Raw genomic sequence first — 26,141 nt, 5'->3', positions numbered from 1 at the left:
GTGGTTTCTTTATGTTATTATTGTGCATTTTGTAAGAAACATTTTGTCAACAGAAGTACAAAGCTGATATATATCCCCTAGCTAACCACAACCTTGTTGTATATGGGTCACGGAACTAGCTAGCTTGCTAACATCGGAGCCTGCTAGCTAGCCGCTTTAGAGCTAGCCTTAGCTAATGTTAGTGTATTTATTTCTAATACGAATCTCTTGAACATTTATTTGTTTTTTGGACGTTTTGCCACCACTGTGTTTGGTGCAGCCAATGAATGTTTGCTTGGAAAGCTGGCTTGCACCTGTGTTAGCTAAGCTACAGTGCTAGCTAAGCTACTAGCTACAGGGCTAGCTACAGTGCTAGCTAAGCTACTAGCTACAGGGCTAGCTACAGTGCTAGCTAAGCTACTAGCTACAGGGCTAGCTACAGTGCTAGCTAAGCTACTAGCTACAGTGCTAGCTAAGCTACTAGCTACAGTGCTAGCTACAGGGCTAGCTAAGCTACTAGCTACAGTGCTAGCTAAGCTACTAGCTACAGGGCTAGCTACAGGGCTAGCTACAGGGCTAGCTAAGCTACTAGCTACAGTGCTAGCTACAGTGCTAGCTAAGCTACTAGCTACAGGGCTAGCTAAGCTACTAGCTACAGTGCTAGCTAGCTACAGTGCTAGCTAATTTGCTAGCTAATAAAGGGAGAACGGTGGCTAGCTACAGTGCTAGCTACTGATTGCGACGAGACAAAGGTTGATAGCTCGTTGCTAGGTAGCACCAGCCAGCTTTCTCGGGAAAGTTAGCTTAGCAATGTGAAGCTGAAGTTTGCCTTAACTGTCTGTTATCTAAACATAACCCACTTTAGTGTCAACTGGTCTGTTGGGAGTGTTGCTAGGCTAGTTTATGGGTTAGCTAGAACACGTAAGCAGTCGTGTCTGAAGCTACAACGGTCTAGCTAACGTATTTAACGTAGCTAACGCAGCTAACGTAGCTAACCCGACCTGTGCTGCTACGTAGGCTAACAGTCTAGTTTGTAGTTAGTTATTATTAGTTATTATTAAGTTAATTGTTTTTTAGGTGACTGGCTAACTTGGCAAACTAGTCAATTTTGTTTTGTAGGTAACCAACCAAATATGTTATGTTAGTAACACTCTCAAGCTAAAACCTTCTAAGAGCCTAGGTTAGCCTAGTTAGCTGGGTAGCTGCCTATTTATTACAACTATTGTTTATATCTCATGCAACTAACATCTTACAATAACCATGCTCGTAGAGGGGCACGTCTAGCTATAATGCAACTATGAATTGCTTGCTCAAGTTACCCAAGTAAATGGCTTATTTATAGCTGTAGCAAGTCACTAATAAGCTGATTATTGCTGTTAAAACTAGTTCAACTCATAGGGTTTCATTCAATAATGGCATTCCATGGTACAGGGCGGCAGACAGTGTGTGGGAACTTGTTCCCTGGTTCATCTGAGTTAGGTCACAAGTATTTCTGCGTGAACACATCCACGGGTACTTCCACGGGCCTCGGCGCAACACCGGGTCTGAGTGGCCCCACCGCGCCGGCAGGGGCCCCTCGCCACCCCACATCTATTGGGGGGAGCACCGGCGGAGGGGCCGCTGTGCCTCAACCTCATAGTAACCCGGCTAGTGAAGTGCCGAGTCCAGCCGAAATGGAGCCGGATCGCCCGATTGGCTACGGCGCATTTGGTGTTGTCTGGTAAGTGAAGTTTTAAATTGACTAAGACTGATTGTTGAAGTAATGGTAGCTTCAACATGACACCAAGGATGACTAAAGAGGCGGGTATACTCTGACTAAAGAAGCGTATGTTATATAGCTGTTAGTTTATGTATATATATATACATACACACTCTCACACACACACTCACACACACACTGTTTAAAGAAGTGGGCACACTAGGTCTTGAGAGTCTATCATGGCTTGTCCCACACTTTTAACACATGACACTCTTTCCCCATTCAAACCCTGTAGGTCAGTGACAGACCCCAGAGATGGCCGCAAAGTTGCCCTGAAGAAGATGCCCAACGTCTTCCAGAATCTGGTCTCCTGTAAGAGGGTGTTCAGAGAGCTGCGGATGCTGTGCTTCTTCAAACATGACAACGTAAGAGACGACACAATTAAGAGTTAGATGGGGTGTGGGGGCGGCTGTAGCTCAGCTGGTAGAGCGGGTCGTTCAGTGATCGAAGGGTCAGCGGTTCGAATCCCAGCTCCGACTGTCCACATGTCGAAGTGTCCTTGAGCAAGACACCTAACCCCGAATTGCTCCCAATGAGCAGGTTAGCACCTTGCATGGCAGCTACCGCCATTGGTGTGTGAATGTGTGTGTGAATGGGTGAATGAGAGGCCATTGTAAAGCGCTTTGAGTGCCGCTAAGGTGGAAAAGCGCTATATAAGTGCAGTCCGTTTACCATATAAATCTGATGCTGTGTTCCATTTGTATCGGAAACATCGTATTTATTCCAAAGTTCGACACCAAAATCGTCGTTAAATACGTCACCTGAACTGTTTTTTTTTTGCCATTTTACTCAGCAGCTGACGGTAAATAAAGATGGCTATTCTGCGCATCAACAATAAGTGAAAGCTGTACTTCGACTAGTAGCTCTCTTATTTATCTCTCATTAAATCAGTCGTACACACACTGTCCAACGTCTACCAGTGAACAATATTACTACGGTGTTCGTATGCACAAAATACCACATAGTTTGTAGTTATCAACTGGTATCGCTAACAACGGCTAACTTGGCTAGAACTAGGAAGATGGGGCGAAAGGGAGTTGATCAACAACAAAAAAATGTGCCTTTTGTTTCTGGAATGCCTTTAACTGACGTTCAATCAATACTTCAATACTTTATTTTATTATCCCGGGCATCAAATCCAGAGCTAGGATACAACTGGAACACAGCATGAAACACAGAGAAACAGGGAAATGGTAATTGTCAGAATGGGATCATTAGCTTTGCATTATTTGGGGATGTAGGAGAAGGGGCAAATGGGTGGTGTAGTGGAGATTGGTACTGAATGAGTCCTCACATTGTTACTTTCCTTGCAGGTGTTGTCAGCCTTGGATATTCTGCAGCCGCCACAGATCGACTGCTTTGAGGAGATGTATCCTTTATATACTCCACCACACTCATACACATGCATCATACAGCATATTTACACAAAGGAGACAAGATTGTCCATAAAGCATCGAGGTCAGTTACTCAAGTGCTTCTCTGAGTCTTGCATGTCTTATGCTTTTTTTTTTTTATTCCTAAATATAAAAATGAGTATTCAAGTGCTTAGAAGATGGGACAAATCGTCAACTGACGCAATTGAAGTTGGCTGACTCCAAGCAATTCATCTCTCAAATATGAATCCTTTAGCTATACAGTAGGGGTGTCTAGAATATTCTAGAACCCTGTTTTGAAGTTTAACCCTTCACATGCCACAACTGTTGGCATGTCTTTGTCCTCGGATGAGATGAACCCCTGCAAAACCTCTGCCAATAAAAATTATAAAATGCATGTGTGCACCTTTTGATAGTAAAAGGCAGTCTATATTTTCAGCGACACATACTTGAACATGTTTATATTGTAATTAGCCTAAACGTTCATTTTCATAGAATTTTCCAAACATATTTTAACATCATTTGGACATCACAAGGTACCTGATTCATACGTGTAATTGATTATCTGTACGTTTCTGCTGTTAGTTTAATCCGTTCGCCATAGGGACCCTTTTGTCTCCTTGACCTGTGACCTCCGTAGCTACGTGATAACAGAGTTGATGCAGAGCGACCTTCACAAGGTGATCGTGTCACCGCAGCCCCTAACCACCGATCACATCAAGGTCTTCCTCTACCAGATCCTCAGAGGTGAGACATGGGGGGACTCTGATTGATTGATTGATTGATTTTATTGGGTAAAAGTACAAAGAAACAGTACATCCCAGAGGATAGCATGATAAAAGCATACTTCGACACTTGTTTACAACATGTTCCTCGAAATTATTATAATTATTTATTTTCATCTGAGGACACTGAATAGGTGATAGCGGAATGGAGAATACTCCACTCTAACCTTGCTTGGTTGGGATGGGTTAAGTGGTTTGTGTTTGCATATGTGGGCTAATGGGCCATTCTTTTTGCTCAGGGTTGAAGTACCTTCATTCTGCTGGAATCCTGCACAGGGACATAAAACCGGGAAATCTTCTTGTGAACAGCAACTGTCTTCTCAAGGTACAGTGTGCGCTAGTGAGCCTGTACATTCACTAGATGGATAATACATGGCAACTTACCTTATTCTCTCTCGCTCTCTCTCTCTCTCAGATCTGTGACTTTGGGCTGGCGCGTGTGGAGGAGCCTGACCCCTCGCGTCACATGACCCAGGAGGTGGTGACGCAGTACTACCGGGCGCCCGAGGTGCTAATGGGTAGCCGCCATTACGGTTCGGCCATCGACGTGTGGTCGGTGGGTTGTATCTTCGCCGAGCTGCTGGGCAGACGCATCCTCTTCCAGGCTCAGAGTCCCATCCAGCAGGTATGGAGATAGGACATAGGACTTAGGACATAGGACATAGGACTTATCTGCATTTAGCAGTGTTTGGCCATACAGATCTAGCCTGGGTCCAGACGCCCTATCCACCCACTCCAAAGTTGACTGATTCTCGGTCTGGTGTTGCTACATGAAACGGCCGATTCTCCGAATAAGAAATAATTGACGAATGAGCACCACGGGTTCTAATGATTAGCAAATCAACGCCAAGGGTGGGACTTAACGCCTTTGTCAAGCTGTTGTCGAGCGTCGTCAAGCTGTCGAGTGTTAAGTTGTGCGTTCGGACAACGAGACTTGAGAGGTGCCGCAGCGAGAGCTTCTGGGAACTGAAGTTCCGCTTGAATTGTGCTTTACAGATTATTTACCAAGTTGAATTCTCAAGGAGGCAGACCATTAAATTAGCAAAATAAAACGACAATAATCACAAATCGCCCCAAAAAAGCAACTGCCGATTGAATTCAGCCAATCGCCGATTCTCAATATATTCGTCCAGTTGCCCAAGCCTAATTCCTATTGCATCATTCTACTACTAAGTGCAAAAAACAAGCGAAACGTTGAAAATCTTGGCAGATTGTTAAGGTTTCAATTTAAATAACAAATCTCCCCATCTTCTCTCCCAGTTGGATCTGATCACGGACCTGCTGGGGACCCCTCCTCTTTCGGCCATGGCGTTGGCCTGCGAGGGAGCCAGGGCCCACATCCTGAGAGGTCCTCACAAACCGGTACGCCGCCCAAATCACACACAGTGTACAAAAGGCCAGTCAATTATCCATATTTTCCCATAGGACTTGGACTTTTAGTCAGGCAGCTGTTTGGCCACCTAGTGGTAGGCCCCTAATATTGCTAGGACACCGATGCGAGGACTTAGCATGAATTGACTTTAGCATGAATTGACTTTAACACCCTTTTTAAACCATTTTTCCCCAAACCGTTTTGGTCGATTGGGCTGATCACATTAAAGTACATTGTTTTATTGTGCTTGGGCACAAACTGTATCAAGCAACTTGATATAAGAGGAAAGTCCAAGGAAATTGAAATCGAGAGTTTAACATGTTTTTGAATGATTTTTCACGGTGCCCATCCACATCCATTGTATGACCAAAACGGTGGTAGAGCAATTATCAGACTTTCTCAAAAGTGCTAGTTTTGTCAACGTTTTGATCTGAACCATTGTATATGATCATAAGTAACCTTAAAACAGGGCTAAACATGCATTTTCCCTTTACTACTCCTTTAACTAAATACGATTCGACAACAATGGCTACTTCATGGACTCTTGTCTACCACATTTTCATAAAATAACCTTTTTTTTTTTTTAATTATTTTTCCTTTCTCTCAGCCCTCGCTCTCCGTGTTGTACATGTTGTCGGATGGCGCAACTCATGAGGCGGTGCACCTGTTGTGTCGGATGCTGGTCTTCGATCCGGTAAGTACAGAGAACAAAGTCTGAGTTTTAGTGTTTCTGTACGTCAATATCTTAGGTCTGTAGTTTACTAGAGAGTGGAACAGTAAGGTTCCGGAAGCAAATTCCGTCGTCGTTAACCAACTGACATTTCAGAAAATCGTTGAGTTTTAACGAGCATATTGCAGGTGGAATTTTCTCATGAATTTAAATTTTTGATCTCATGATTAGACCAAATTTTTTTTTTTTTAAACAATCCATCTTAACAGACGCAAAGGGCAGAAATGGTGAAAAAGGTGGCGTTCTAAGATGGCCGCCAAAAACGGTCATGTTTTTCATATTTCAGCGATGACGTAGCAGAAGGTCGTCCCCTGGATCTGCAGGGTGTCACAGCATAGATGAGTATGCTCACAGCGGACTGCTGAATCCAGCATTACATGGAGCTATTTGAAATGGCACATACTGCAGCAAACTTACATCAACTAGAAAAAGCAAATTCATCCTGATATTTTCGTCGTGGTAAACCATTCACACGGATATCCTAATTTGTCGCACCTGAAAGATAGCCAGCCGACATTACGAACGCCGTCTTCACATTAACGTTATAGCCTAGCTATAATCAAAGTGATTTATGACTGAGCTATAGCAATCGACCTCGAGGGGTTTTCATGGCTAGTAGCATAGTGTAGCTATATTAACCAGAAGGTTGAGACTCTCCGTGGCTATCTCCTGGCTGCCCTGGAAGACTGAGGTTGCTAACGTAAGGGTACAAAAAAGTGTCTACATACTAGGGTTGCCGTGTTACTCGATGTTCAGACGTACATCGGTCATTCACCGTTGCATTACTTGGCCCACCGTCACCACCGAAGTGTTGCTTTTTTTAAAACGCATTTAGTCCATTTTCATTGATCAGCCCTCAGCCTTCTTCACTGTCCTTCGTGAACTTAGACTTCACAGAAGCGTCTGTAAGTCGCCTGCAAATGCTCTCGTCGCCACGTCTGTTTAACGCAAACTATTTCCGAACATTCTTAAAAAGCCCGTCAAATGTAACCAATCAAAGAAATCATGATGCACGCAGACAGAGCAAAGCAGGCACTTGTAAAATGGAAAGCCTATGTTGTTCTCATCTTGGTGTCCCTACTTCATACATGATTTTAGGTGCTCTGGTTCAAAAGATTTTGGGGAGGGGTTTGGGGGCAAAAAATGTAAGGTCCAAATCAATCATCAAAACATCTTAGCCAGAGGACCTTACTATACTACACAGACCCCCCCCCCCCCCCCCCCATCAACCCCAGTCCCCTGCCCTTGCTGACAGCCCTCCAACCCCCCGTTGCCCTACCGCCCCCCCCCCCACCCCCCTGACCAACAACTAATCACACTTTAAGCACCTTCTACCTTGTCTGTACACTTCAACGCTTGAACACCTGACGACATTCGAACGTTATTTAATTGCATGGATCCAGACATTTTCATCCATGATCGGATGGGATAAGTAGATGAGAATGATTCTGACAGACCGCCGGACGAAGGATAGTCTAGCAAATTGACAGTTTGGGAACCTTTTAAATGTCTATCTTCGTACCCAGGACTGGAATGAGGAGCTGATTAGCACTGATAAAATGGACAAGCGCTTACAAGAATCCCAATGTACCTGTACTGTACCCATACTTGTTACACATGGCAAATCAACTTTCTTATTCTATTATTTTCTATTATGTCTGTGTTTTCTATGGGATGTGTTCAGATAACAAACGTCTTGTAAGACTTTATATATATATATCTATCTATATATCTATATATTTATATATCTTATAAGACTTTATATATATCTATCTATCTATGTATCTATCTATATATTTATATATCTTATAAGACTTTATATATATATCTATCTATATATCTATCTATATATTTATATATCTTATAAGACTTTATATATATATCTATGTATATATCTATCTATATATTTATATATCTTATAAGACTTTATATATCCATCTATCTATATATCTATCTATATATTTATATATCTTATAAGACTTTATATATATCTATCTATCTATGTATCTATCTATATATTTATATATCTTATAATACTTTATATATATCTATCTATATATTTATATATCTTGTAAGACTTTATGTATATCTATGTATATATCTATCTATATATTTATATATCTTATAAGACTTTATATATATATATATCTATATATCTATATATTTATATATCTTATAAGACTTTATATATATATCTATCTATATATCTATCTATATATTTATATATCTTATAAGACTTTATATATATATATATATCTATATATGTATATATCTTATAAGACTATATATATATATCTATCTATATATCTATCTATATATTTATATATCTTATAAGACTTTATATATATATCTATCTATATATTTAGATATCTTATAAGACTTTATATATATCTATATCTATATATCTATATATTTATATATCTTATAAGACTTTATATATATATATCTATCTATGTATCTATCTATATATTTATATATCTTATAAGACTTTATATATATATATCTATCTATATATTTATATATCTTGTAAGACTTTATATGTATATCTATGTATATATCTATGTATATATTTATATATCTTATAAGATTTTATATATATATATCTATATATCTATCTATATATTTATATATCTTATAAGACTATATATATATATATATATTTATATATCTTATAAGACTTTATATATCTATCTATCTATATATCTATCTATATATTTATATATCTTATAAGACTTTATATATCTATCTATCTATATATCTATCTATATATTTATATATCTTATAAGACTTTATATATATATCTATATATTTATATATCTTATAAGACTTTCTTTGTGTACGCAGGTTAAGAGGATCTCGGGCAGCGACGCCCTCTCTCACCCTTACCTGGACGAAGGTCGTCTGCGCTACCACACCTGCATGTGCCAGTGCTGCTACTCCGTGCCCAGCGGGCGCGTTTACACGCGGGACTTTGAGCCGCCCGCTGACCGACCTTTCAGCCACAGCTACGAGCACAGCCTGCTATCTGTCTGGCAGGGCAAAGGTGAGGAGTTTACATTCATGCTAGATTATACTAATGTAATAGTCACCTGTACCTGGCTATTATAAATGGAACTCAACCCTTTTAATACGACCACGTCACCGGCAACATTTAAAAAAAATATCTAACAAATATTTAATAATATTAAAAAAATATCTAACAAATCAAAAGAATTCCTCACTCCAACACTTGCTGAAAGCCGAGAAACTGCGCTTTCTAGTATTATAGGGAAAATCCAATTAATATTTGAAATGTTGTCACTGTATTTTCAGGGTTAAAAGGGTTAAATGAGATTCTATGCATATTACATTACTGTGAATATGAACTTAAATTATTAGCCACATATCTATATTTTCTATGTTAACTGCATTTAGGCTCTTTACACAATGTTTTGTGCACTTTCCCCCAAATATTCCAATTCCATGCTTTTCTGTGTTTCTGGAGTCCGTTGGATGCCATAATTCTGAGATATTGAAATCCATCATAGGCAACAGTGGGAGTGGTTAACCGATGGACTCCTCAATAGAACAGATTGATGCTGGATACACTGTAGTTTGGCTGTAGCTCAGTCGGTAGAGCGGGTCGTTCAGTGATCGAAGGGTCAGCGGTTCGAATCCCAGCTCCGACTGTCCACATGTCGAAGTGTCCTTGAGCAAGACACCTAACCCCAAATTGCTCCCAATGAGCAGGTTAGCACCTTGCATGGCAGCTGCCGCCATCGGTGTGTGAATGTGTGTGTGAATGGGTGAATGAGAGGCCATTGTAAAGCGCTTTGAGTGCCGCTAAGGTGGAAAAGCGCTATATAAGTGCCGTCCATTTACCTTTTGTTTATTTAGTTTGGCTATAACGCCGGTAACCCTGTCTCCCTCTTTCAGAACTCATCCATCGTTTCATAACGGAGCATCAACAAGGGAAACGAGTGCCACTGTGCATCAACCCCCAGAGCGCCGCGTTTAAGACCTTCATCAGGTGAGCAAAAGGGGGAGGGACTTGTCAGAAAGACTTGAAGCATAACGGAGCCAATTCGCCTTATTCACCTGGCAGCCATATTGGTCAGTCTGGGGTGCGGATGCGGAAGTGCCCGTTGACTTCAATGTTTCAAGTTTGCTGTAAAAACACCACTTCAAGAACCGAAATAGTCAAAATAACAGACTGATACACTATCGGGATTACAAGCTCATCATTAACAGACTTTGTTTTTCACTGCCGTTGTTTTCGCGTTTGGAAATACATGGAGGTGAATGAGCCATAGTTAGCCGTCAGCTGCATTCACTCCCATGTATTTCCAAACGCGAAAACAACGGCAGTGAAAAGCAGAGTCTGGTAATGATGAGTTTGTAACCCCGATAGTGTATTAGTCTGTTATTTTGACTATTTTGGTTCTTGAAGTGGTGTTTTTACAGTGAACTTTTAACATTGAACTCAACGGGCACTTCCGCATCCGCACCCCTCATTACGTCAGACTGACCAATATGGCAACTGAGGTGAATAAGGCGAATTGTATGTATTAAAAATGTATTAAATGCATAATTAATTTTCCGAATTATTTCCAGGTCCACTGCTTGGCATTCCTCGAAGGTTTCCAGAAAGGAGGAGCGATGATGGGAGTGTTGCATCATGGGAAATGCAGTTCAATATTGGAAACGGGTGATTGAAGTGAATATAATGAAGATTGGTCTTTGGGAAGGAGGTGTGTCAGGAATCGCACGCCAGCCTCTCAAAACGAAAACCGTCGGCTGCCAGATCATAGGAAACGATTCTCAAGACTACATTTCCTTTGAAAATGACAGTACCTTCTAGATACTTCAGGCATTATCCCCAACGCTCAATATGAAAAGATGCTGCTAACTATCAAGAATAACGAAAGAATAGGAGAAGGGAAAAAAAGAGGATGTTGTGAAGATTATTGGAAACGTAATGCTAGTAGATTAGACTGAGCGTGCACCGATTTGTTCGATATTAGAGAGCAAAATTGAGATTTTAATTATTTGTTGTGTAATTGTTTGGTTGTTTTTTAAAGTCATTCCAGCCTCGTGCAATAAGATGCAAAAAGCAGAACCTGTAATGATTAGGAAATAGATTAGGGCTAGCCCTAATTATTAGTCACTCAACAAACACACAGTTCATTCAAAAAGTTTGATTTGCTCACAGGATGTGTGCCACAATATTTAAATGACAACCATTTTTCATTTCATATTCACTAGGGTCACTACTTTACCCATATGTGATGCGTCGGTGCATTTGTTATGCATCCTATTCCATACTTTTTTCGGGGGGGGGGGGGGCGGCTCCCTCCATTCAAGACGGACAAAATATGGAGTGGACACCAATTTTCTGGGTCAATTTATATCTAAACCATACAGTGAATGAATACAGTGGATTGACGGAGTTGTAATGGCATAGCTGGCACAGGATTAACGGTTCTTCTCCAGACTGATTTCTGACCTTTCCTGCAAAATAGTCCTGATTTGAAAGGGTTGGGGTAGGTCTAATGACTGGAATAGTGGTAATACTTTCTCTGTGAAATGCCTTTACTCCATTTATATCCTGCCCATATGACCAAACCTTGATGCAGGAGCATTGTAATTTAGTTTTTATTTCATTCTCTATTTATTATAATTGTTTGTTTTAGAGTGGCAGTAGTCAGAGCTTTGATAATGTTCTGAAAGTCCTGTTTTGAATGAGTACCAAGACTGTGTGTGTGCGCGTGTGTGTGTGTGTGTGTGTGTGTTTAGGGGGAAAGTGCAGTCTTCTTTTTCAGTGATCTCATTACCTCAAAAATAGTCGGGATCAAACCGGAGACCCAGAATGCACTGGGTGTGTATATAGACTGAACTCAACTTTGTACTGAAATGATGTCAGTCCCTTGAACGAAATTTCACTGCAAATCATCCCCTAAGCCCATTCTGCTTTGCACTCGTGAAGAAATGGAGGGTATTCGAGTAAACTATGTGGTAATAACTCCCGGTGTACTCTCCTCCGATTGGCAGGTTAGAAATGTAGCCATATTTCTGAAACCCTATCCAATCCGACCTTCACAAATGCACCGAGGGCTTGATTTTGGGGGAAGATGCATCTCTTTCGAAGACGGAACATTTTCGGTGAAATGCTGCTGTTATTGTTTGATTGTATTTAGGTTGTTTTTATTTACAATCCACTTTAGGCTCAGGTGGCCCATTGCCGACTGTGAACCTGAGAATACAAACGCTCCCGATATTTCCCAACAAGACTGTGCCTGATGTGATCGGCGGAATCGCAAAACTAGGTTGTGGATCTTAGCCAAGCAGTCTGTTCTCCACTAGATGGTTTTGCTATCATGAACAGTGACCATGACTGTTTCCTTCTGGCTGAAGGTAGAGGTTTTCTTCAGCCCCAGCAATACGTTCAAATGATTTGACCTTCGAACCTTATTGTTAAATTAACCTGACTCATAGCTATGTTTAGAGGGAACTTCTACCTGCACCATTCCACCACTAGATGGTGCTAATGTACCTGTGGGTAATGAGGCCCGTCAGAATGTGCATTGTACAGTATCTGCATGTGCATATCTGTGCATGTTTATGATCCGGGAGGAAGTGGATTTGAATGCTGTGCAGTGGGAGAAGACAGTCCTGATTTTATTTAACTTAATGTTTGTCAATTGTTACATTTTTTTTTTTTTTAGTTCATGACCCGTTTTAGATTGATATTCTTGTCCTTTGTTGGTTTCACAATTGTGCTATTGTGTTAGTAGAGAGCTTAGTTGGCTGAATCTTAGAGGGTTGGTCTCTCCATCTGTCCAATGCACTCTCTGAATATTCGATATTAATGTTGGTTTGTATCGAATGTCAATCCTTCATGTTTCCCTCGTTTGGTTTGTAAGTAGATGTGATGAAAGCAATTATAAAAGTGCTCATGAGCACGATGAGCATGGGGGTCATAACTGTTCACCTGCTAATCTAGACTGTAGATTAATTTCAGATATGAAGAAAAAAAAACGTATTTGTGTTATGAATATAAAACCAATGTTGAATACTGCTGTTTTTGATTTATTTTATTTTTTATTTTTTGTATGTTTTAGCAAAGGATTTTGACTGCTGTTCCCGACAAATACTTGAATTTCTTAAAAAAAAAAAAAAAAAAAAAAAAAAAAAAAAGTGTAGAGTAAAAGTAGTGAATGAATAAAAAAAAAGTCTTTGGGGAATATGTTTATGACTGTTTTTGTTTTTACAGGTGTCACTGCTTTGTTGTTTGTTTGTTGTATTGCCCCTCTAGTAACACTGTTAAAATGTTCTAGCCTACCTGAATAGCTAGTAGGCCCTAGTTCTGATAGTTGACTTTAGATCAACGTGTGTAGGCTACGTTGGTTCATTCGTTAGTCTGTAGCCTACAATGGCAATGGTGGCCCACTACTTGGAGGCGCTCGCCACAATTCATTTTTTTCCGCCATTGGCAATAACATTTTGGTTTGTAGGCTAGATAAAAACTGCTTTGTGTTTCAGTAAAAGTGTCGTCTATGCTACTCGGGCAGCCGTCTACTTTCTAAATCCACAGACTACAGAGATTGAGGAGGTTATTGCTCTTTTGGCGCTTATTGAAAATGTTTGGATTCTCGTTATCAATGTGTTTTGTGTGGGTACAATTGTCCAACTACATGGTAGTTTTCACAGGAATTTGTTTAGGTCGATGGTGCAGATGGGGACAACATACAGGGTGCACGGACAAGACGGTGCAGAGACAGGATAGTTCAAATGTAAAATACAGCAGGCCTACTAGTTAGGGCCCGAGCACTGGCGGTGCGAGGCCCTATTGAAATTGTAAGGATTATTATTAGGGCCCGAGCACTAGCAGTGCGAGGTGTTTGGTGAAAACAATTTTTTTTTGAGAACTTTTGATCACAAAGGTCTTGAGATGAAGCTGACCGAATATGAAGTTGATCGGATGAAATCTGTAGGAGGAGTTCGTTGAAGTATGAGGCATGGAAATGGTAAAAACAAGGACAAAATGGCACATTAAAAGCAAAATGGCTGACTTCCTGATGGATGTTGGGTATAGGTCCAAGAGACATTTTAGTGTCTCGATGAACTACATATGCCCACCGAATTTAGGGGGGACATTAGGTACTGTGAACATTTGTTTGCTAAAATATAAAGAAGTGCAAGGAATACAAATAGCTGTGTGTGTGTGCGTGTGCATATCTGTCATCAAGGTGCCTCCACAGCGAGTGACCGACGCCTCATGTTCAGTTGAATGTAAATGTCTATTCTATACACTTATGCAAATGAATTGTGAATCTCACAAAATACAAACTGACAACGTATCACGCATGAGAATGCATTCTTTGCTGACTGATTTTTATTTGAGAGAAAATCAATGTACATATAAAGTTGGATTAGCCTTTGATAACTTGCAGTATATATGATCAGATTATATCTGCAGAACAGCCCTTGGAATTACACATTTCAATTTAACCCTATAGACTGGTATATAATGGGTATAAATGGATGATTAGTAAGATAGTACTGATATTACATAAGTTCAGAGCAGGGTTAACACCAAATCACTTATCAAGTTAGAATATATTAGTCAAGACCACTCTATATTATTCACATCTACAGTACTAGCCCTAAGTCACTAGATGCTTTCATAGAATCACAACAGTGAGAAACACATTCCTTCCTTTAAAAAAGCACCGTCACCCAGTGGCTTTACAATAAATGGCTTGTTGAGTTCTCCCGTGGTGTCAAACATCTAGAATCAAATGGCGTACAGAGATGGTGTGATAATAATCAAGTGTTTGACACTGGTTCGCAGGGAAGGAGACCCAGCATCCATCTCAGGTCTAAGACAATGGTCTGATCTTCATGGAGACAGCTTTCAGCGAGTAATACATACCCCTCCAGGTATACCAGATCATACCAGTTCCATACATATCAGGAGTGTGACCCCACAGATACAGCGCATTGATGTTAGCATTATGGCACGTTGAATACCAAAAGGCCCCATAACACGAAGTTGCACAATTCTTGGTCGGGTCACCGTCCTGGTCTTTGTCAAAGGTGGTAAATCTCTGTCCGTTATGGTAACGGAGGGAGTCTCCCGCTCCCCCATTGGTGAATCCCGTGACGTTCAGCTTGTAGCCGTCTGCCTCTGAGCCCACAGAGAAGTGGGAGTACTGAGCAGCCACCTTGTGTCCCTCAAAGTCCTCCATGTCCATCATTTGCATCTCCAAAGCCAGCTTTGTACTGCTCCCAGGGTCTGTAGAAGTTGACGCTACCGTCCATTCTCCTCTGGATGACGGTCCACCTTCCTCCATCTGTGTCCATGTCACAGTAGACCTGGACTGGAGCAAGCGCAGGGTAGATGGTGAACACAGCACTGGCTTTTGAGACGGTCTTGTAGATTTCTTCACAGTCCCTGACCAAAGAGTTGTCACAGCGAGGTACAGAGTGGACTGATGCCGCCAACAGCAGAACTGTGAAGGCCAGAGTTATCATTCTGAAGTGTTGAAGTTTCAGCTCTCAGATCTGATCAGGTGGCTGAAGAATGTCTCAGTGTGCGCAGGGTCTCCAGGCTCAAATGATTTATGAGTTTCGGGAAGTCGCAGAATGGCTGCTGCTTGAGGGAATTTTGCCGTGTGCATTTACAGTCGTAGACTGTAGGAGAGGCGTAGGCATTCTTTTGTGCGTATGCAAGCTTTATAAATGAGGCCCCTGATGAGGTGACTGAGGAAGGTCTCAGGGTCTCCAGGCTCAAATGTGAGTTTTGAGAAGACTTATGGGAGCCTTCAATACTGTTACAGACACGTACGTGATCACTGTGGAAGAACCAGTTCAGAGTGAATGTACTGAATGTTCTCCTGACTAAGAATGCTTCACTGGAATCTAAATCATGTTGCGTGTCTGTAACAGTATTGAAGGCTCCCATAAGTCTTCTCAAAACTCACATTTGAGCCTGGAGACCCTGAGACCTTCCTCAGTCACCTCATCAGGGGCCTCATTTATAAAGCTTGCATACGCACAAAAGAATGCCTGCGCCTCTCCTACAGTCTACGACTGTAAATGCACACGGCAAAATATCTCTCAAGCAGCAGCCATTCTGAAATTTCTCATATGAATCGGGGAAAGCCAAAGAAGGTTTTATCGGTTTGTAAAAACCTCTCTGTTCACGTACTGCAGATTATTTTTTTAATTCGCACACTTAAGTTACATATAGAATCTTAACGTCCATGCCTTTTTCCAAGTGAATTGATACGTTTTGATCCATAATCTGGAACTTACCTTTCCCGGAGCAGGTTAGCTCGGCAGCATAGGTTTTGAACATTTGTTTGCTAAAAATAAATACGTGCAATGAATACAAAAACCTATGTGTAGTGTGTGTGTGCGTGTGTCAGTGTATCAGTCATCAATGTGCCTCCACAGCGAGTGATCGATGCCTCATGTTCAGTTGAATGTAAATGATGTATGTACACTTATGCAAATGCATTCTGAATTTCCCAAAATACAAACTGAGAGAAAACAACTCCAAATTAATTTGGAGGCCGTAGCTCAGGAGGTAGAGCGGGTTGTCCAATGATTGTAGGGTTGGCGGTTCGAATCCCGGTTCCACATGTCGAAGTGTCCTTGGGCAGGACACTAAACCCCAAATCGCTCTCAATGAGCAGGCTAGCACCTTGCATGGCAGCTGCCGCCATGGGTGAATGAGAGGCCTTCATTGTAAGGCGCTTGGGATAAAAGTGCTATATAAATGCAGTCCATTTACCAATTCATTATTTACTGAATATTTTTATTTGAACAAATAAATCAATCAATGTTCATATAAATCATTAATTAATCATTGATAACATCTGGTGAAAGAACAGCCCTGGAAATTATCATTCTGACCCATTACTTATACAATATAATGGGAATAAATGGATGATTAGTCACTTATCAACTTAGAATATATTAGTCAAGACCACTCTATATTATTCACAACATCTACAGTACTCGCCCTAAGTCACTAGATGCTTTCATAGAATCACAACACTGAGAAACTCATTCCTTCCATTAAAAAAGCACCGTCACCCTGTTAGCTTAATGGGCTTTACAATAAATGGCTTCTTGAGTTCCCTCTTGGTGTCAAACATCTAGAATCAAATGACGTACAGAGATGGTGTGATAATAGTCAAGTGTTTGGTTTCGCAGATGAGGAGATCCAGCATCCATCTCAGGTCTAAGACAATGGTCTGATCTTCATGGAGATAGCTTTCAGAGAGTACCTACTACCCTTCCAATGGACCCATACAACACCAGTGTAAGAGTGATCATTCTTACCCCACAGATACAACCCATTGACGTTAGCCCAAAGGCATCGTTTATACCAAAAGGCACCAAAATGCTGAGTTGCACAATTCTTGCTGTAAGAGTCCTGGTCTTTGTCGAAGGTGCTAAATTTCTGTCCGTCAATGTAACTGAGGGAGTCTCCCGCTCCCCCATTGGTGAATCCCGTGACGTTCAGCTTGTAGCCGTCTGCCTCTGAGGCCACAGAGAAGTGGGAGTACTGAGCAGACACCTTGTTTCCCTCAAAGTCCTCCATGTCCACCCTCAGCTCGTGAGCTCTGTTCACGGTGAGGAGGTGCATGGCATCCAGTCCGAGCCAGTACTCTCCATTTGCATCTCCAAAGCCAGCTTTGTACTGCTCCCAGGGTCTGTAGAAGTTGACGCTACCGTCCATTCTCCTCTGGATGACGGTCCACCTTCCTCCATCTGTGTCCATATCACAGTAGACCTGGACTGAAACTTGTGCGGGGTAGATGGTGAACACGCCGCTGGCTTTCGAGAAGGTCTTGTAGGTTTCATCACAGTCCCTGATCAGAGAGAGGTCACAGCGAGCAGCAGAGTGGACCGATACAACCAACAGCAGAACGGTGAAGGCCAGAGTCATCATTCTGAAGTGTTCCACGTTTCAGCTCTCAGATCAGATCGGGTGTCACTGGGGCAGTGTGTGGTTTGTCCGGGCTCTCTGAGTTTTGAGAAGCCTTATATTGCTACAGATACATACTGTAGGTGACGGAGGGGTGTTACCAAAGTTGTCTGCAGCCAACCAAGTCAGTTGGAGCCAACAGGACGTGATCGAGACTCATTATGACTTGGCTGCTATTAATTGTGTGACACACATATCAGATTTAACTTCCTCCGTCTACCTTCTTTCAGAAACGACCTGGTTCTTGAGAGTATATGTTTCACCTGGTGACTTTACCCTACCAGAGCTTGGTCTCAAGAGGTACTGTAGTCGAGACACCTTGTGTCCCAATTCAAGGGTTGCATCCTACCTAGGCCGGATTTCAAGGCTGCTACGTCACAGCGGGGCGACAAGTGCTGTCCCAATTCATTCAGCAACAACCCGACACCCCAACGCCACGCACAAAAGCCTGGCAAATAAATGTATGCTTTTCGCATGTTCAGTGTCTTTGGCAGCTATACATATTAGAGACTTTCCCCTTTAAAAAAAAATTGCCGCTTGGCCACATGCACTTGTACAGCTAGATGGTAAATGGACTGCACTTATATAGCGCTTTTCTACCTTAGCGGCACTCAAAGCGCTTTACAATGGCCTCTCATTCACCCATTCACACACCAATGGCGGTAGCTGCCATGCATGCGCTAACCTGCTCATTGGGAGCAATTTGGGGTTAGGTCCTTGCTCAAGGACACTTCGACATGTGGACAGTCGGAGCTGGGATTCGAACCACTGACCCTTCGATCACTGAACAACCGGCTCTACCAACTGAGCTACAGCCGCCCCATAGCTAGAGCGATTGGAACAGCTGGACCTCAGTCAACCAAAGAAGTCTTCCTCCACTGACTTTGAGATCGTGTCCCTTAACACCGTGTCCCTAATAGCTCACATACAGGACATCAGAGAGACCCTCATCTCATGTCTGCACCAGTCATCCTCCTCCAGGAGACCTCACTTCCAGCCAATCAGCAGCTGGAGCAGCCATTCCACCTGGAAGGCAGACTCAGCCACTTCAACAGCACAGGACACAGGAAAGGCCTCGCCGCCTACTTCCCAGAAGACTTCACATCCTGTAGAGATGCCACTGATGACAAGTTCCAGATAACACCCATCTCATCAGATCTGGTCACCATCACTAATACAGGTCTAATGCATGAACCTCTTAAAATACCGTTGTACCACTGTAAACTATTTGTGTACTCAAAGTTTACTAATCTTAGACTTAAAGTATACTTTAATAAACTAAAAGTGGGCCAATTTAGTAATTTAGTTTTAGTCCCAAGAAGTATTGAAATAGTACACTTACATGTGTACTAAAAAACACTGTTATTAGTATACTTACTACATAAAGTATATTTGGACTTAAACAAATGGAGCAGGACTTTTTGCTCAGCCATAGGGGCCCCAAAGAGGGAATTGCATTCGGGTCAAAGCAAAGAAGTCATAGGGATATTATAATTAGGGGCCAGGCAGCGTAGCTGCCGGAACCCTATTGTATTTGCCTATATTATTATTATTATTCTCCATCTTCCACTGAAGTCTAACTTCCCGTGGACAAAAAATCACCAAAATTTGCACATAGCTCCAGTACTATACCCAAAGTCCTCAACCTGCATTGTAGGTCAATAAACCTGAAGGTGGCGCTACAGCAACAGTCTAAAGTTTAAAACTTTAAAAAATCATAACAAATCAGTCATAGGTGCTATCACTGTAAAACCACCACGTGAATGTAGTCCCAAGTGAGACAAAACTTTCATATGCTTTGACCTTGCAGGACTTTTGAAGTCCATCACTCTGATTTCTTCATAAACTGTAAAACCTATCAAACCTATCTCCTCCCACATTTTTTGTTCAATTGACACCAAAATTGATCTACTGTATCGTCAGACTGTCCTTAGCAAATGATCCTCACAGATTTTTGAAATATGAAAAATTGAGCCCACAGCACATCAAAACGTTTTACTGTTAACAGTTCTGTATACAGTTCCTATTAATTCTCGCCAAATCAATGTCTGATCATCCTCATAAAAAGTGACAACATTGGCCACATATCCAAGATGTAGTATGATTTTTCGCAGAATTTTATCTCTTTTTTAAAATATGTTTAATTCTGTCCTCTGAAACCAACACTTCATACAGAGAAAACTACGTTACCCACAATCCAACGCAAGCTCCACGAATCTGAGACATCGCTGTTGGCAACCCTACCCCACCCCCGCCGAGGATTACAATGACTAAATCGATTGATTGGCAACTGACTGAGTACACAGCTGCTGAAGTTAATGTTCAATTATGAAAAAAAAGCTAACAAAACCTGTAACCCACATTTTTCAATCAATTAAAACTAAAGTTGCTATACTGGATCTTCAAACTGTCATTCACAAACTCATTGACCAGATTATTGAATTATCAAAATTGATCTTACAATGCATCAAAATGTTTTACTTATTATTATTATTCTCTATCTTCCACTGAAGTCTAACTTCCTGTGGACAAAAATCACCAAACTTTGCACATAGCTCCAGTACTATACCCAAAGTCCTCAACCTGCATTGTAGGTCAATAAACCTGAAGGTGGCGCTACAGCAACAGTCTAAAGTTTAAAACTTTAAATCGATTGATTGGCAACTGACTGAGTACACAGCTGCTGAAGTTAATGTTAAATTATGAAGAAAAGCAAACAAAACCTGTAAAAATTAATAAACATATCCCATCCCACGTTTTTTATCAATTAACACCAAACTTGCTTCACTGGATCTTCAGACTGTGTTTCACAAACTCATTGACCAGATTGTTGAATTATCAAAATCGAGCTTACAATGCATCAAAATGTTTAACAAATGTTTTACGCTACGATACGAATGTACAAAATGAACATTGGAATGTCAACTTTCTTGTTGTCTTCCTATTCTCTCGCTTATTGCTCCTAAACTTGTCGGAAATTGCCTGGCCCCGCCTCATCGCTGCGAAGCAGCTTTAATTATTATTATTATTCTCCATCTTCCACTGAAGTCTAACTTCCCGTGGACAAAAAATCACCAAACTTTGCACATAGCTCCAGTACTATACCCGAAGTCCTCAACCTGCATTGTAGGTCAATAAACCTGAAGGTGGCGCTACAGCAACAGTCTAAAGTTTAAAACTTTAAATCGATTGATTGGCAACTGACTGAGTACACAGCTGCTGAAGTTAATGTTAAATTATGAAGAAAAGCAAACAAAACCTGTAAAAATTAATAAACATATCCCATCCCACGTTTTTTTATCAATTAACACCAAACTTGCTTCACTGGATCTTCAGACTGTGTTTCACAAACTCATTGACCAGATTGTTGAATTATCAAAATCGAGCTTACAATGCATCAAAATGTTTAACAAATGTTTTACGCTACGATACGAATGTACAAAATGAACATTGGAATGTCAACTTTCTTGTTGTCTTCCTATTCTCTCGCTTATTGCTCCTAAACTTGTCGGAAATTGCCTGGCCCCGCCTCATCGCTGCGAAGCAGCTTTAATTATTATTATTATTCTCCATCTTCCACTGAAGTCTAACTTCCCGTGGACAAAAAATCACCAAACTTTGCACATAGCTCCAGTACTATACCCGAAGTCCTCAACCTGCATTGTAGGTCAATAAACCTGAAGGTGGCGCTACAGCAACAGTCTAAAGTTTAAAACTTTAAAAAATCATAACAAATCAGCCATAGGTGCTATCACTGTAAAACCTATTTGACTATTTTATTGTGATATGATGTACATTAACACCTGAAATGCATGCTGACTGTCCTGTGGATTTGGCAAAGTCCACGTGGACGGACAGCGTTATGTAAATAGAACAGTTTGTCTTGGTCTAGACTTGTCAAATCCGGTTGGAACCAGTTTCTTATGCAATTTTTCTATAGAACCATTCTCCTATTGGAATCTTCCAGCGTGACATAACATCAATCAGTGCGTGAAAACGCAAGATCAAGAACTTAAAGCACTTTATATAATCTATTCATGTGTTGAGCGGGAGGAGGGGCAAGCCATTTAGCAGCCTATAGCGCGTTATCGCCGGCGTGCTTCTCGAGAACCCACAGACGGCCAGCCCACCCCTGACTTAGAGTGATCTAGATAAGTTCGAGTTTTTCAACAGGTCAGGTAAAACAATACATTTGTGCTTCAGGGAATCCTTTGCCCTTTATTGTCACACAAAAGCTAGAAACAACCAGGTTGTTTAAACGCCCTGGGCAATAAAATACATGATCTTCTTTGTAGCATCCATGTTGTTCCCATATTACAACTTAAAAACTCATGAACACACATGAAGTCGGAATGACTTCGCAACTCGGGAAATTGGACCATCCGAGGAGCAAGTGAATGCAGCATAATGCACATGAACCCCTGAAATGCATGCTGTCTCTCCCTTGGAGTTGGCTCCGCCCCCGGACCACGCCCAGTTGGGTTCGACACATCTGCCGTGCCTTTTAAGAGCACGTCCACTTTCAGGCCGGCGACCTTAGGGTCCCCAGCAACACACAAACACCAAGTCGGGAGTCTCTATGACCCTTGACCCAAGTTATTGGCCTAGACTTCAGAGCCAATCACCATCAAGTTGGGCGTGGTCTTAAGGCGAGGTGTCCTCACCCTGTACTGAATACTTCTTAGCTTTGACCCAGATGCAATTCCATCCTTGGGGACTATTAATGTATTTTTACTTGGTAATTAAAATTAAGAGCACGCTGAGTGGTCGGTCAAGCTTGTTTTAAACAAAGGCAATAGTTTTATTCTGTTACGATTCTGCAGAGTCGGACTCGAGCACAGGAAGTGACATCCAGGCAGAGTGAGTTCACTTGAGGACAGGTCGATAGGTTATACAGTGAAAAAGGAAGTGACATAGTTTCAGGATGAAGAGGACAGGGAAGTGATGTCACACAGGAAGAATTTGTAGTTCTAACAGACTGATCTATGAGAACGAACTACAAAGTTTAGAACAACAGTCAAGGCGGAAAACAGAACACTGTTGAGACTTGAAATTCATTCACAGGACCCCCTTGGATAAGTGGAAATCCTTGCCCTATTCATTTCTGCTAGGAAGATCTATTTTTTCCCCACATCCTTTTCTCACGGTGTGAATATCTCGGTGATAATGATATTCTGCCTAGATTGGCGAGTAGTAATGTGACAGAGAGTGTTATGTAAATACAAATACAACAGGGTTGTATAAGTGTACAATACTGCTTGGTCTAGGCGTGTCAAAACCGGTGGGGACCGGTTTCTTATGCAATTGTTCTATAAAACCATCCTCCTATGGGAATCTTCCACTGTGACATAACTTCAACTCCATAAAACACCTGAGTCGACACTTTCTCAGACAGAATACCATCTGTGTCTCCACTGGCATGGATTTAAAAGGAGTACATGAAATTGCATAATATAATTTCTGGCCCCAACTGGTTGAGTTGAAGGGTTTACATTTCCATTCACACCTCCTGGATATCACAACTCTGGCTCCCCCTAGTGGAGAGTTGAAGGGATTTCATTTCTGAAAGTGCTTAACATCCTGAGTATAATCTTTTTCTAAACAAGGATACATAGTTTACTACAAATTAATAGTATTTGTGATTTAGCAATGGGTTGACTATTCACTAGATCAATATTTTCAGTTGGGGATAAGACTACAACACCACCTGTGCTGTGGCACCAAGAATCTGCTCTGACCACTGTTTTCACCATCATGTTATTATGCAGATTAAATGTACTGTATGTCTATGCGACACAAAAAAGGATTTATATAAATATTATTTTTGGCTGGGGAAAAAAAGTTTTGGTGGGTATAATTTTTCATCTACCAGACATTTGGCTGGTGAGCTAAAAAGTTAATATTGACCCCTGCATGTATGTAATTATGTCTTAAGTTTAAAGTGAAGGGATTAAGAGAGGATGTTTTGGAGTTGGAGAAACACATGTGGACCTTCAAACATCTACATGATGGCCCAGGCCAAACATCTACATGATAACCCAGGACAAACATCTACATGATGACCCAGGCCAAACATCTACATGATGGCCCAGGACAAACATCTACATGATGGCCCAGGACAAACATCTACATGATGGCCCAGGACAAACATCTACATGATGACCCAGGCCAAACATCTACATGATGGCCCAGGACAAACATCTACATGATGACCCAGGCCAAACATCTACATGATGGCCCAGGACAAACATCTACATGATAACCCAGGCCAAACATCTACATGATGGCCCAGGACAAACATCTACATGATGGCCCAGGACAAACATTTTCATGATGGCCCAGGACAAACATCTAGATGATGGCCCAGGACAAACATCTACATGATGGCCCAGGACAAACATCTACTGTACATGATGGCCCAGGACAAACATCTAGATGATGGCCCAGGAAAAACATCTACATGATGGCCCAGGACAAACATCTAGATGATGGCCCAGGACAAACATCTACATGATGGCCCAGGACAAGCATCTACATGATGACCCAGGACAAACATCTACATGATGGCCCAGGACAAACATCTACATGATGACCCAGGACAAACATCTACATGATGGCCCAGGAAAAACATCTACATGATAACCCAGGACAAACATCTACATGATGGCCCAGGACAAACATCTAGATGATAACCCAGGACAAACATCTACATGATAACCCAGGACAAACATCTACATGATGGCCCAGGACAAACATCTAGATGATAACCCAGGACAAACATCTAGATGATGGCCCAGGGCAAACATCTACATGATGGCCCAGGACAAACATCTACATGATGGCCCAGGACAAACATCTACATGATAACCCAGGACAAACATCTACATGATGGCCCAGGACAAACATCTACATGATGGCCCAGGACAAACATCTAGATGATGGCCCAGGACAAACATCTTCATGATAACCCAGGACAAACATCTACATGATAACCCAGGACAAACATCTACATGATGGCCCAGGACAAACATCTACATGATAACCCAGGACAAACATCTACATGATAACCCAGGACAAACATCTACATGATAACCCAGGACAAACATCTACATGATGGCCCAGGACAAACATCTACATGATGGCCCAGGACAAACATCTACATGATGGCCCAGGACAAACATCTACATGATGGCCCAGGACAAACATCTACATGATGGCCCAGGACAAACATCTACATGATGGCCCAGGACAAACATCTTCATGATGGCCCAGGACAAACATCTACATGATGGCCCAGGACAAACATCTACATGATGGCCCAGGACAAACATCTAGAGATAACCCAGGCCAAACATCTACATGATAACCCAGGACAAACATCTACATGATGGCCCAGGACAAACATCTACATGATGGCCCAGGACAAACATCTACATGATGGCCCAGGACAAACATCTACATGATAACCCAGGACAAACATCTAGATGATAACCCAGGACAAACATCTACATGATGGCCCAGGGCAACCATTAATTAGCCCATCTGCGTACTATTATGCTGATCCAGGACAAACATATACATGAAAGTACATTTGTCTACAGTATATGTTATTGAAATAATCCATAATGTCACAAAGCAAGACATTCTGCATTTAAATGAATGGCAAATACATCACTAATGTGCTTATGTAGCTTGCTACAGAAAACATCTGCAAGTTGGCCATCTAGCTAGGCTAACGCTAACTAGCTACTGTAGCTATCTTTTCGACACAAAACCGATTTGGAAAAACATGAAAATGTCTTACAAAAGTCACGGTCAAACATTTGTTTTGGGCCTTTCTGTGACACAAATGTACTCAATCTCAGACAACTACATTATAATAAAATAATAAAAATGCTAATAATTACCTTTAAGTTGGTTGCCACTGCTTGAAAGCAAGACGCCTTCTCGAACTTTCTCTTCCCGCTTTTTTGGGGGGGAATTTCTAGCTATGACATCACAACAACGTGATTGGTCCATTGCAGTGATGGTCCTGGAACAACATTTTTATGAAGAAGAAGAAGAAGAAGAAGAAGAAGAAGAAGAAGAAGAAGAAGAAGAAGAAGAAGAAGAAATACATTTTTAATGAGACACCAAGCATACGTTAATTTTTTAAATGAA

General features: G+C 41.4%; 2 protein-coding genes across 2 annotated transcripts; one reads left to right on the top strand and one right to left on the bottom strand.

The window, feature by feature from the left end:
- The first annotated feature begins 838 nt into the window (after positions 1-838).
- On the top strand, positions 839-13,111 carry nlk1 (nemo-like kinase, type 1). The gene is made up of 11 exons (XM_084460960.1): positions 839-1,699; positions 1,974-2,103; positions 3,052-3,107; positions 3,752-3,858; positions 4,136-4,221; positions 4,312-4,521; positions 5,157-5,258; positions 5,876-5,962; positions 8,843-9,041; positions 9,914-10,007; positions 10,592-13,111. Exons 1-11 carry the CDS (start codon positions 1,392-1,394, stop codon positions 10,638-10,640), a joined length of 1,428 nt encoding a protein of 475 aa, XP_084317086.1. The 5' UTR covers positions 839-1,391; the 3' UTR covers positions 10,641-13,111.
- Positions 13,112-17,231: 4,120 nt separating this feature from the next.
- On the bottom strand, positions 17,232-17,942 carry LOC311327883 (microfibril-associated glycoprotein 4-like; the record flags this gene model as incomplete). The annotated part of the gene is made up of 1 exon (XM_084460991.1): positions 17,232-17,942. The coding sequence occupies one exon, from the start codon at positions 17,940-17,942 to the stop codon at positions 17,232-17,234; it is 711 nt and encodes a 236-aa protein (XP_084317117.1).
- Between the last annotated feature and the right edge of the window lie 8,199 nt (positions 17,943-26,141).

This window comes from Borostomias antarcticus (genome assembly GCF_949987555.1).
Source record: "Borostomias antarcticus genome assembly, chromosome: 35".
Classification (NCBI taxonomy): domain Eukaryota; kingdom Metazoa; phylum Chordata; class Actinopteri; order Stomiiformes; family Stomiidae; genus Borostomias; species Borostomias antarcticus.
This window is presented reverse-complemented; position numbering and strand designations above follow the sequence as displayed.

Bases quoted from the DNA above. Each gene is read 5' to 3' on its own strand.
- nlk1 (XM_084460960.1), top strand. From the start codon at position 1,392: ATGGCATTCCATGGTACAGGGCGGCAGACAGTGTGTGGGAACTTGTTC. The intron at 4,522-5,156 runs GTATGGAGATAG...CTTCTCTCCCAG, and splicing joins CTCAGAGTCCCATCCAGCAG to TTGGATCTGATCACGGACCT. The intron at 5,963-8,842 runs GTAAGTACAGAG...TTGTGTACGCAG, and splicing joins GGATGCTGGTCTTCGATCCG to GTTAAGAGGATCTCGGGCAG.